The 12,387-nt window shown below is 43.7% G+C and overlaps 1 protein-coding gene across 2 annotated transcripts in view; it reads left to right on the forward strand.

The window, feature by feature from the left end:
* Nucleotides 1-4,777, forward strand: part of SMARCD2 (SWI/SNF related, matrix associated, actin dependent regulator of chromatin, subfamily d, member 2) — a 78,878-nt gene extending 74,101 nt beyond the window's left edge. For both annotated transcript variants that reach the window (XM_040331587.1, XM_040331588.1), the window contains 2 exons: nt 1,430-1,531; nt 4,590-4,777. In XM_040331587.1, coding sequence (XP_040187521.1) covers nt 1,430-1,531; nt 4,590-4,643 — 156 coding nt within the window. In that variant the 3' untranslated portion in view covers nt 4,644-4,777. The remainder of the gene's footprint in view (nt 1-1,429; nt 1,532-4,589) is intronic.
* Nucleotides 4,778-12,387: the final 7,610 nt, after the last annotated feature.

Raw genomic sequence — 12,387 nt, forward strand, 5'->3', positions numbered from 1 at the left:
GGACCAGGAAAGGTCCAACCGGGTTTGCCGGAGCAGGGAGAAAAAGGGGGGCCATTGTGATGCATTTGCCTATATGTCTCAGTTTAATATCAGTTTAATGCTCCCTGCTAGCTGTGTGATTCATTCCTCTAACAGGTTATTGAAGTGCTAATGTCCCCTCACTATTCTAAACGTTAATTGATCTATTGTGTTGTGTGAAGAAGATCTGTGTTTACCCTTATAAGATGTGTATTGTATCATCAGGCTAAATGATTAGAGAAGTAGTATGTTAATTATTCTGATTGCTTCAGTGTAGTAATTAACTCCACTGATGTCTTTATCTAAAGAAATGTGTCTGCATGGTCGGCTCCGACTTGTCTCCTATAATCTGTATGGGAAACCCCACTGTGTGAGGGGGGCGTTCCTAACAGGTTGTAACCACATATAAGCTGAGTTTTTGTGTCATTAAAGTCTCTTGTTCCAGCATTAAGCCTTGGCATGTGTGGCTTATTATGGCGATTCCAGGAGGGGATGTTCTTGTATGGGGAGAAGGGAATGCTTGACGGGGATATCATTCTAATACCGTCACAAGGCCCCACTCACGCCTAGAATGGGAAAAATAATTCAAGCAAGAAAAATGGCTTCAGAAAGAGCAAGGATCTAGCACACAGGTGATCAGCACCACTTCCAGGGCACCCTCCTCACCCATCAGACATATTCAGCCAAAGCAAGAGGCGGGAGGTGAGAAAGAGAGAGGGGTAATAGAGAGATCCGATGACGCCGACATTAGTATTGATCGCAGGCAAATTAGGCAGCTGCGAGGCCCATGTGAGTGCAAGGCCTTAGGCGATAACTTGCCTAATTAGAGAGCCGCCTCTGTGAGGGGTGTACTGTTTGTGTGTGTGTGTATATATATATATATATATATATATATATACATACATACACATACACATAGGATCTCATAAAAGTATCATAACCCCTCTCATTTTTGTAAATATTTTATTCTATCTTTTCATGTGACAACACTGAAGAAATGACACTTTGCTACAATGTAAAGTAGTGAGTGTACAGCTTGTATAACAGTGTAAACTTTCGATCCCCACTGTACATATATGGATCTATTTGTAGAGATATAAAATCTATACCACATATTCAGGCTTTTGTAAACCTGAATGAGGCAGTGCCAACTTATTTATAAAAAATCTATTAAATTGCTGTATATCATATAAAGGTCCCTTGTCTTACAGGTGTAGCACTATAACTGTACAAGGTTATCTCCTGATGTAAAGCGCTGCGCAAACTGTTGGCTCTATATAAATCCTGTATAATAATAATAATAATAATAATATTTTCTAAATTGAAGGATGGTTTAATACAGTCTACAGATGATAAAATTATGTATTATGTATGAATGATGCATAGTAATTAAGAGATGATGTGCTTCCAGATCATGACGGACGTGATGGGGAATCCAGAGGAAGAGAGACATTCGGAGTTCTATGAAGAGCCCTGGACCCAGGAGGCTGTGGGGAGATACGTTTTCTTCAAGGTCTGCTTTTCTTATTCTCTCTTATTGAACCTTACATCCATTTCTAATTCCCTTTCCTACCAGCTGCCTCCTTTTCATGAAGTAAGCATACTTTGCTGGAAGGGGACATGTTTCATGTCATAGTGGTATGACCCATTTTCACAATGAAGAATCTTATCTCCATTGTCCTGCAGTAGTAGCTGCATTATGAAAGCCAAGGGCTTCAGTGTGATGCATTGCTGGAATACTGATATGTATAGAAGGCTGTAAGATATTTCATATGTATTTGTATGTAAAGGATGAACTTCAGGCTAACAGCTAAATATACAGATGAAATACATGTATGGGAGCTCTTTTACAAGCCAAGAGATTCGTACTTCTGCTCCTTCAGTCCTCAGTTTTACACAGCTTTGCGATCACTACTAGAGACGGTCACTATCATTACATCACTACTAGAGACGGTCACTATCATTGTATCTACATCACTACTAGAGACGGTCACTATCATTACATCTACATCACTACTAGAGACGGTCACTATCATTGTATCTACATCACTACCAGAGACGGTCACTATCATTGTATCTACTTCACTACTAAAGACGGTCACTATCATTGCATCTACATCACTACTAGAGACGGTCACTATCATTGTATCTACATCACTACTAGAGACAGTCACTATCATCGTACCTACATCACTACTAGAGACGGTCACTATCATTGCATCTACATCACTACTAGAGACGGTCACTATCATTACATCTACATCACTACTAGAGACGGTCACTATCATTGTATCTACATCACTACTAGAGACGGTCACTATCATTGCATCTACATCACTACTAGAGACGGTCACTATCATTGCATCTACATCACTACTAGAGACGGTCACTATCATTGCATCTACATCACTACTAGAGACGGTCACTATCATTACATCTACATCACTACTAGAGACGGTCACTATCATTGCATCTACATCACTACTAGAGACGGTCACTATCATTGCATCTACATCACTACTAGAGACGGTCACTATCATTGCATCTACATCACTACTAGAGACGGTCACTATCATTGTATCTACATCACTACTAGAGACGGTCACTATCATTGCATCTACATCACTACTAGAGACAGTCACTATCATTGTATCTACACCACTACTAGAGACAGTCACTATCATTGCATCTACATCACTACTAGAGACGGTCACTATCATTGTATCTACATCACTACTAGAGACGGTCACTATCATTGCATCTACATCACTACTAGAGACGGTCACTATCATTGTATCTACATCACTACTAGAGACGGTCACTATCATTGTATCTACATCACTACCAGAGACGGTCACTATCATTATGTCTACATCACTACTAGAGACAGTCACTATCATTACATCTACATCACTACTAGAGACAGTCACTATCATTGTATCTACATCACTACTAGAGACGGCCACTATCATTGCATCTACATCACTACTAGAGACGGTCACTATCATTGCATCTACATCACTACCAGAGACGGTCACTATCATTGTATCTACATCACTACCAGAGACGGTCACTATCATTGCAGCTACATCACTACTAGAGACGGTCACTATCATTGCATCTACTTCACTACTAGAGACGGTCACTATCATTGCATCTACATCACTACTAGAGACGGTCACTATCATTGTATCTACATCACTACTAAGGACGGTCACTATCATTGTATCTACTTCACTACCAGAGACAGTCACTATCATTGCATCTACATCACTACCAGAGATGGTCAATATCAATGCAGCTATCTCATGTTTTTTTCCCCCCAGCAGTGTGAGACTGACATATTCTGCATCACCCTAAGTTATTGCTGCCATTATTGGTGTTATTTCATTTCTGGCATCACTGCAATTTGAGATAATAATAATGAACTTTATGAGGGGTTGTAAAGGTAAAAAAAAAATTCACCATAATGCATTCTATGCATTAAGGTTAAAAAACATCAGATGACGCAGGCCCTCGTTTTACTTACCTGACCCTTCAAAATTCCCGCGCTCGCCCCTGTCATCCTCCTCGAGTCGAAGCCTGGCCGTTGATTGGCTGCAGTGAATGGATTGAAAGCAGCGCAGCCATTGGCTGGCGCCGCTGTCAATCACATCCAATGACGCGGGGTGCCAGGCCGAGTGATACAGTGGCGGCTATGGCAAGTATAACATGTTTGTTATTTAAAAAAAAAAAAAAAAAATCCTTTACTGACCCTTTAATGCATCCTATGCATTAAGGTGAAAAAACACCTGGCTGTCACGGGCCCCCCAGCCCCCCATTTTATTTACCTGAGCCCGTTCACCTGCTGTGTGCGTCCCCTCCGCGTCCTCTTCTCCTCTCTGCGTTGATCGGATAGATTGATAGCAGTGCAGCCATTGGCTCCCGCTGCTGTCAAACAAATCCAATGACGCAGCCGCCGGGGCGGGGGCAATTAATACACTCGACGGCTATGTACGCTGTGTATGACAGGGAGCGCGTCCGCAAGTTAACCCCCTTTCGGGAGAGAGCTTCCCAGAGGGGGTTAGCTATTGCGGGGGAGGAGCCAAGAGAGACGCCGTGTGACCTCAGAACAGGTGGATCAGGGCCACTCTATGCAAAACGAACTGCACAGTGGACATGTTTGTTATTTTTTTTGTTTTTTTTTAAATAAACCTTTACAACCCCTTTTAAGCCTCATACACACAATTAAATTATTTGCAGATTTTTGTCTTCAGATTTACCAAAACCATGTAGTACAAGGGCCTGCCTGATTGCAAACAAATTTAAATTGTTTAAGACGTGACCTCATATTACAAGGTTTTGGTAAATCTGAAGACAAAAATCTGCAGAAAATCTAATAGTGTGTATGGGGTCTAAGAGAAGGGGGTTATTCTGGACCAGCCCATAGATTTATTTATTAGCCAGTGTCCAAATCCCCCCTGCAGGTGGCAGTATAACTAAATTCCTGTGTCCCTCAATGCATGAGAAAGAAAATGTTATTTATGAGGATCGTTATTAATCAGAGTTGTACATTCTCTATTATGTTCCAGGTCCAGCAGCGGAGACAAGAACTTGAGCAGGTTCTGGGAATACGTCTGACATGAGCACAGTCTGGAGCAGCTTGTAATTAAATTTCATGTGCCTTAATATACATGTTCTATACATTCTGTCACCTTAGAAAAGCTGTGTGTCAGTCCTCAGGTACGATAAAAGTTAGCTGCCTTTTCATTTACCGAAACTATGCAAAATTCTGTCTCTGGCAACATATGGAAGAGGTTGCATTTTCTGTATAAACCCTAAAACCCAATTAGACCTTGTTGGGTTCTGAAGGAATTGTCTAATTGGATGCTGTGGGTTTAAACACAGTCAAAGCCATGAATTTGTTTCATGGATACATTCCCAGTGTACAGCTGGATTCCTGTTATTGTCAGCCAACATATGACACACTTTTACACAGAGGCCTGGAATGGAGTGGGAGGCATATGTGGGCAGTTTTTGGCTCTCCGGTCTTTAGGAACCTACAGTCCCGTCTGCCCCCCCTTCCCCCCCCCACCCCGTCCCCAAAAAAAAGGCCTTGCATTTTTATATTACAATACTTAGGATGGGATTAAATAAAACTAGATCATGCAAAATCTGGTGCAGCTCTGCATAGAACAGGGGGTGTCCAAACGTACGCTTGCCCGTCGCAGTAAAGATACGCCGTTTACGTAAGGCGTTTTCAGGCGTAAAGATAAACCACCAAAAAGATAGCGCAGCCAATGTTAAGTATGGACGTCGGAACCGCGTCAAATTTTTAATTTTTTATGTCGTTTGCGAATGGGGCTGGCCGTAATTTACGTTCACGTCGAAACCAATGAGTCTTTGCGGCGTAATTTGGAGCATGCGCACTGGGTTATGTCCACGGACGGCGCATGCGCCGTACGTTCAAAACGTCAATTACGTGGGGTCACGCCTTATTGGCATAAAACACGCCCACCTCTTATTAATTTAAATTAGGCGCGCTTACGCCGGCACATTTGTGAATACGGCACTTGCCTCTCTAACTTACGGGGGCGTAGTGTATATGAGATACGCTACGCCTGCCTAACGTTAGGCACGTCTACGTGAATCTGGCTAATAGTCTATCTTTTGAGGCCTGCAACGAATCCCTGAGCGCCGTTTAGGACTAAGGATGAGCTCGGGCCTGTTATTTGGATATTATTATTATTATTAATAAACAAGATTTATTTAGCGCCAACAGTTTACGCAGCGCTTTACAATATACTTGTCATACAGTTATAATACAATAAAATAAAAGAGGATTAAGAAGGCCCTGCTCAGAAGAGCTTACGATTGGATATACCGTATTTATCGGCATATAACACGCACCTTCACTTGAAGAGGGAAGTTTCCGGAAAAAAATGTAATTTTAAATAAAGAACTGTGAAGCAAAATAAGGGTCAGTGCCCATATGCAGCCTCACCATTATCATGAATGCTGCCTCACCATAGCCATGATTGCTGCCTCACCATTGCCATGAATGCAGCCTCAAATGCAGCCTTATTGCCATTAGTGTAGCCTGACCTATGCCTATCTGCAGCCTCGGAGGGGACAGGGATGGGGGCAGGACGAGCGCCAACAGATTGCATACAGGAGAATCTCTTGTTTACTCTTTAATACGAAGTCCAGCCTCCTATGATAGACAGAACAGTCGTCCAATGGCAGCCCAGGAGACGGGACTTCCTATTACAGAGGCCACTGTGTAATTCTTACCATATGTATTCTGCCGGCGCTTGCCCCCGCCCCTCCCTGGCACATATATATATATATATATATATATATATAAGGGTATATATCTTTTGTGGCCCAAAGTCATGAATTTGCACTCGGGGATTCGTTGGGGGCCACAAAAGATATATATTGCCAAATTACCAGTGGGGCCGTTTGAAACCGGAACACGGGCATGACTGGCATAGAAGCTATCAGGTAGCTGACTAACTACCATGCACAGCTGCATCAGATTCACAGTGCTCTAATTTTACTAAATCCTTACCTATAGAATCTAAAAAGTTATACATATTTTATTTTTTTGTCTTCCAAATCCCTGTTTCGCTAAATGGCTGCACAGCATACTAATGTTCATCTCCAGACTGATGACGTCACTCTGAGTTTGTTGTCTCTGTTAGGCCCCACTAAGTACCATATTTATTGGGGTATAGCGCGCACCCCTAAAGTTGCCCGAAATTCCTGTGGAAAAAATATTTTTTGTACTTACAGTTTTGGTGTCTTGCGCGGCTTCGGGTGTCCTCTTCGTCGGTCCGGCGTCCTCCCCGCTCGTTTCCCGCGCCGAGTTTGAATACTGCGCCAACATATACAGAGCGCAGTACACTCGTGTATGGTCGGGCAGGCTCGGCTACTCTCGCGCTGACGTCCTGTACGTCAGCGCGAGAGGAGCCGAGACTGCCCGACTATACGACTATACAGCGCTCGGTATATGTCGGCGCAGTATTCAAACTCGGCGCGGGTATCGGCGTATATCGCGCACCCATGATTTTGCCCTGATTTTCAGGGCAAAAAAGTGTGCGGTATACGCCGATAAATACGGTACTTCCTTGTCCCCTTATCGGCTTACAGAGCAGACCCTTAAGCCCCGTACACACGACCAAAATCACATTGGAATGCCGACGGAATTCCCTCGGAGTAAAATAGAACATGTTCTCTATCTAAACTCCGATGGAATTCATTGGAATTTCCAATAGAATTACTCAGATGGGGCATACACACGGTCGGAATTTCCGATAGAAAAAGTCAGGTGGACTTTTTCCATTGGAAATTCCGATCGTGTGTACGGGGCTTTACACTGCAAGCCTGATTTAAACTTTTAGCTGTTTTTTAATTCTAAAACATGAAAAAAATTTACCACCATACATCAACTCCACATTGTGTATGGCGTTTAATGCTTTTCTTATATACTTGGAGAGCCACAATTACCATAATGCCACATTTATAATGTTGTGTGAATAAACAGCCCCCCATAACCCTTTCCTTTAAATTAAAACTCAGGAATCTCCCTATTCAAATAATGCCAACTTAATTGAATCCAGTACTTGACGTTTATTTTTATTATAAGGCAGTAGTAGCATTTCATTTAGTTTTAGGAATTTGTGTGTGACGTTTTTTTTCTATATGCAAGTGTACTATTTGCACTATATGGTGGGGGGAGGGGTTTAAAGCTTTTTATTTTATGGTACTGCTGGGGAAGGATCTCTGCTTCCTGAGGAATACAAGTTTATTATATGTTCTTATTTTTTATTTCTAAGGTGACCATTTTATAGTCTTTTCATATGCAATTTGTTATGAATACCTTTTGCACTAAGTTGAGCAAATTTCCAGCAGTGATGTTTTGCCAGACGGTAGGAATAGCCAGATCACTGCTGGCGACATTGTAGCCTTTTTTGTGTTTGCAATTATTATTACCCCCCCCCCCTCCTCCAGAAAAAAGTAGAAAGGGGGAGGTACATGCTGTGAATCTGCTGTGCGAAATGCTGCAACCTGGAGCCATACTGTTTGTATCTCAGGGTGTGTGCGCTATTGATATATGCAAGTGCAAATTCATGACTTTGGACCAAATAAGAGTCCAAAACAAAAAAGCCATGTGATTACTTCTTAAGTTTAAAAGATTTTGTACGAAGTTCTAATACATGAAGTGGACTTATGTGATGTAAAACTGTTGGTGGGTGTACGGAAATAGAATAGCTATGCTGCTTCTAGACAGGAAACAAAGAGACCCGCCTTCATTCTGGAGCATCATAGAGTGCTGTGCTATGAATAATCCAAGTCTAGGAAAAGGCACTCAGTAAGCCTATAGCAGTGATGGCGAACCCGGGCACCCCAGATGTTTTGGAACTACATTTCCCATGATGCTCATGTACTCTGCAGTTACATAGTAGGTGAGATTGAAAGAAGACACAATGAGCAGGAGGGAAAGATGACGGGTCACGGCTACTCTATAGGCCCTCTGATCCGCCCAGATAGAAGGGGACAAATGTTTTTCGGATTGGAGGTAGGCGGGCGTAAACGGACATGTGTCGCTCTGTAGAGGTGAATTGAGGGTCTCATTTGGTCGGGCTGATCGTGTGAAAAGGGCCTAAGACTGCTTTCACACTGTTGTGCTGCGGTTTACCCACACCGCGGGTGCCGCTGTGTCTATCCTGCGGGTTAGCTGAACTTTGCCTTAGACTCCACCTGTGGCAAAAGCCGGCGTTGTAGAGGAAGCATCAGCTTATGGGGCTCTGCTCGGCAGCCGTTTTCTTCCTCTACCACTAGCTTCATTCACAACACTGATGCTGTGGTATGGCGGGTCGGCAACCTGCAATCTTTGCTTGCTAACCTGCCATTCCAGAGCAGGAGGTCACGGGCCACATCAGAGGGCTCCGCGGGCCACTGGTTGGCCACCCCTGCTCTACGTAGTTTAAGGTTAAACCTCTTTTCTTTTTAATCCCTATTGTGGGGTCACCAGTACGGTATTTGTACATTGAAATCCTATCCCCTCTCAAGCGTCTCTTCTCCAGAAAGAATAAGTTCACTGCTCGCCAACCTTTCCTCATAACCAGAATCCTCCAGACTCTTTATTAGCCTTGTTGCCCTTCCTTGTACTCGCTCCATTTCCAGTACATCCTTCCAGAGGACTGGTGCCCAGAACTGGACGGAATACTCCAGGTGCAGCTGGACTAGAGTCTTGTAGATTGGGAAAATTATCGTTTTATCTCTGGAGTTAAAGCGGAGGTTCACCCAAAACAATTTTTTTAGAGCAACTTCTTTAGACTTGTAACATTTACAATCCGCAATTGTTTTTTTTTTTTAGGCTGTACATATCGTATAATGCATATTTCCAATCTGGTTTCCGCCTGCGCCTAGCAGCTCTGCATGTTCGGCTTCTTTCGGAAACGACTTGGACGCGCCTACGCAATACGGGGCCTTAACCGCCGGGGGGGGACTTTTTCCTGAAAGACTTCAATCATCTGGGCGACCTCCCAGATGACATGCCTCCCCAGAATAGAAACGCCTACTCCCGCGGGGAGAAGTACCCGGAAGCCAGATTGGAAATATACATTATACGGTATGTACAGCCTAAAAAAAATAAAAAATTGTGGACTGTACATATACAAGTCTAAAGAAGTTGCTCTGATAAAAATGTTGTTTGGGTGAACCTCCGCTTTAATCCCCTTTTTAATGCATGCCAATATTCTGTTTGCTTTGTTAGGCTCAGCAATGGCATGCAATACCAAGCTGCTGCTATCATCTACTTAGCAGGGGTGTCAAACTCAATTTGCTTGTGGGCCACATCAGAATTATGGTTGCCCTCAAAGGGCCGGTTGTATCAACACCCCCCCCCCCTTACATCACATGTCAAGAGCCCCCCTATACCATCAGAATACGAGCATCCCCCTACTATCCTATACATCAGTGCACCCCCTTGCTTTGTGCTGCTGCCAGGAGGGCTGGACAGAGAAATGCAGGATCTGGTGGAGGAGGCCTGTCCTCTCTGCTGCTAAGACCAGGTGGGGGCTGTGAGGGCCACATGAAATGACCTGGATTTGGCCCACGGGCCTTGCTTTTGTCACCTGTGATCTACTAGAACTCCCAGGTCCTTTTCCATTCTAGATCCCCCCCCCCCCCCCCCAGAGGTTCTCCCCTCAGTGTATAGATTGCATTCATATTTTTGCCACACAAATGCATTATTTTACATTTTTCTACATTAAACCTGATTTGCCATGTAGTTGTCCACCCCATTCATTTGTCAGATCATCTTGCAAGGTTTCCACATCCTGCGGAGAAGTTATTGCCCTGCTTAGCTTAGTATTGTCTGCAAATACAGAGATTGAACCCTCCAGGTCGTGTATGAACAAATTAAATAGGATTGGTCCCAGCACAGAACCCTGGGGGACCCCACTACCCACCCCTGACCATTCTGAGTACTCCCCATTTATCACTACCCTCTGAACTCACCCTTGTAGCCAGTTTTCAATCCATGTACTCACCCTATGGTCCATGCCAACGGACCTTATTTTGTACAGTAAACGCTTATGGGGAACTGCGTCAAATGCTTTTGCAAAATCCAGATACACCACGTTTACGGGCCACTACGTCTGCAGTGTAGTTAAGCATCATGGGAAATGTAGTTCCAAAACATCTGAGGTGCCAAGGTTCGCCACTGGCCTATAGGATAGGGAACATTTACACATACAAAAAAAGTAGACGCAAGCAAACTAAAGCCTCATGCACACGATCAGATCTTCCGCAGACAAAGCCTTAGACTTTTGTCCAAAGTGCGTTGGCCAGGAATTTGTCTTGCATACAAACGGCACACAATTGTCAGCCAACAAACACGAAACTTTGTGGGATTTAGCACCACCTGCTAATGTTGTGTTTTGGTAAGCATTGCTTTCGAGTATATCATGTTTGTTATTTAAAAAAAAAAAAAAAAAAAAAAGTACTTTTATAACGACTTTAAGGATTGGTAATCGGCAATATATAAATGTTCTAGGTGTCATACAACGTTACGGCATATTCAATAGGAACAATTGTCCCCGATTAGCCTGAGCTCACGTTTTCCTGGGCCCGAGCACGCCATCACCTCTCTGTCATGACACAGGAATTCGTGCTTTGTAAAGAACAGTGAACTGTAAGATTTCCATACTCGGGTGTGTTTAGCGATCACACTGTGTAAAGTATCCAAGCCCACCTCCTTAAAGTGATTGTAAACTTTATTTTTTTTTAAAACAAAGATAGCATAGTTACCTCCTATGCAGTTTGTTTTGCACAGAGTGGCAGCGATCCTCAACTTCTAGGGTCCCTTGGCAGCGCTGCCAACTCCTCCCCGCATCATATAACCCCCTAGGAAAAGCGCTCTCTCGGTGGTTAGCTTGTGGGCGCACGCCCGAGTCCAGCATTTGCGTTCATAGACACAGAACGCCAGACTCGGCCCGGGTCATCGGATTTGATTGACAGCAGGGGAAGCCAATGGCTGCACTACTATCAATCTATCCAATTAAGAGCCTATAAGGATATATACATGTCTTACCCATCAAATATCTCCCCTTTAGCCGTTTGGAGCCCTGCAATACTCCGGATTCTGTGGGTGGAGTCATGATGGCAGTAGACTCCCTGCCCACCTCTACACTCCCCTTGGCCAGGCATCAATATTTCTTACACTGAACTTCTGCTGGTCTCATGGATTATGCCCCATGATCACTAACAGCCAGTCAAAACCCAGGAAAGTCACCACATGACTTCAGTATGCCCAATCATGCCGAGGTGTAGAGCAGCCAATCCTGAGAAAGCTGGAGAAGAAGGGGGGGGGGGATGTGAAGTACACAGAATGTCTCTCTCACACTTGTGCATGAGAGAAGGAAATTAGCTGTCTGTCACAGCAAGGGGGAAGAGCAGACACAGATGTGCGTGTTTTATCTTACTGAAGAAAGAGGATTGCTCAGAGCTGGATTAACTCTTCATGGCAAGACTGGGCACAGATGAAAGGACATCCTCTGCTGCAACAGATATGAGTCTTACATTTTTTGGGGGGGGTTTTCCATCCACTTTAAGCAGGCAAGGGCACAATACAGAGCGATAAAAGTAAACCAAACTAGACTTTGGGTCAAACGTTTTCGGGCACCGAGATAGATTGCCTGGTGTGACTACACGCTTATGTGCTTTCAGAGTCCTTGCATCATTAAAAAATAAAATAAAAATTAAATGGCAGTTTTCATATTTGCAACCTTGCAGGTCCACTACAAAAGAAATCGGCCATCTAGATAGGTGCTTAAAGTAGACACACCTTACAGTTGCATAAGCTTGGGTAATAGGAAG

The sequence above is a fragment of the Rana temporaria genome, chromosome 12 (assembly GCF_905171775.1).
Source record: "Rana temporaria chromosome 12, aRanTem1.1, whole genome shotgun sequence".
NCBI lineage: Eukaryota > Metazoa > Chordata > Amphibia > Anura > Ranidae > Rana > Rana temporaria.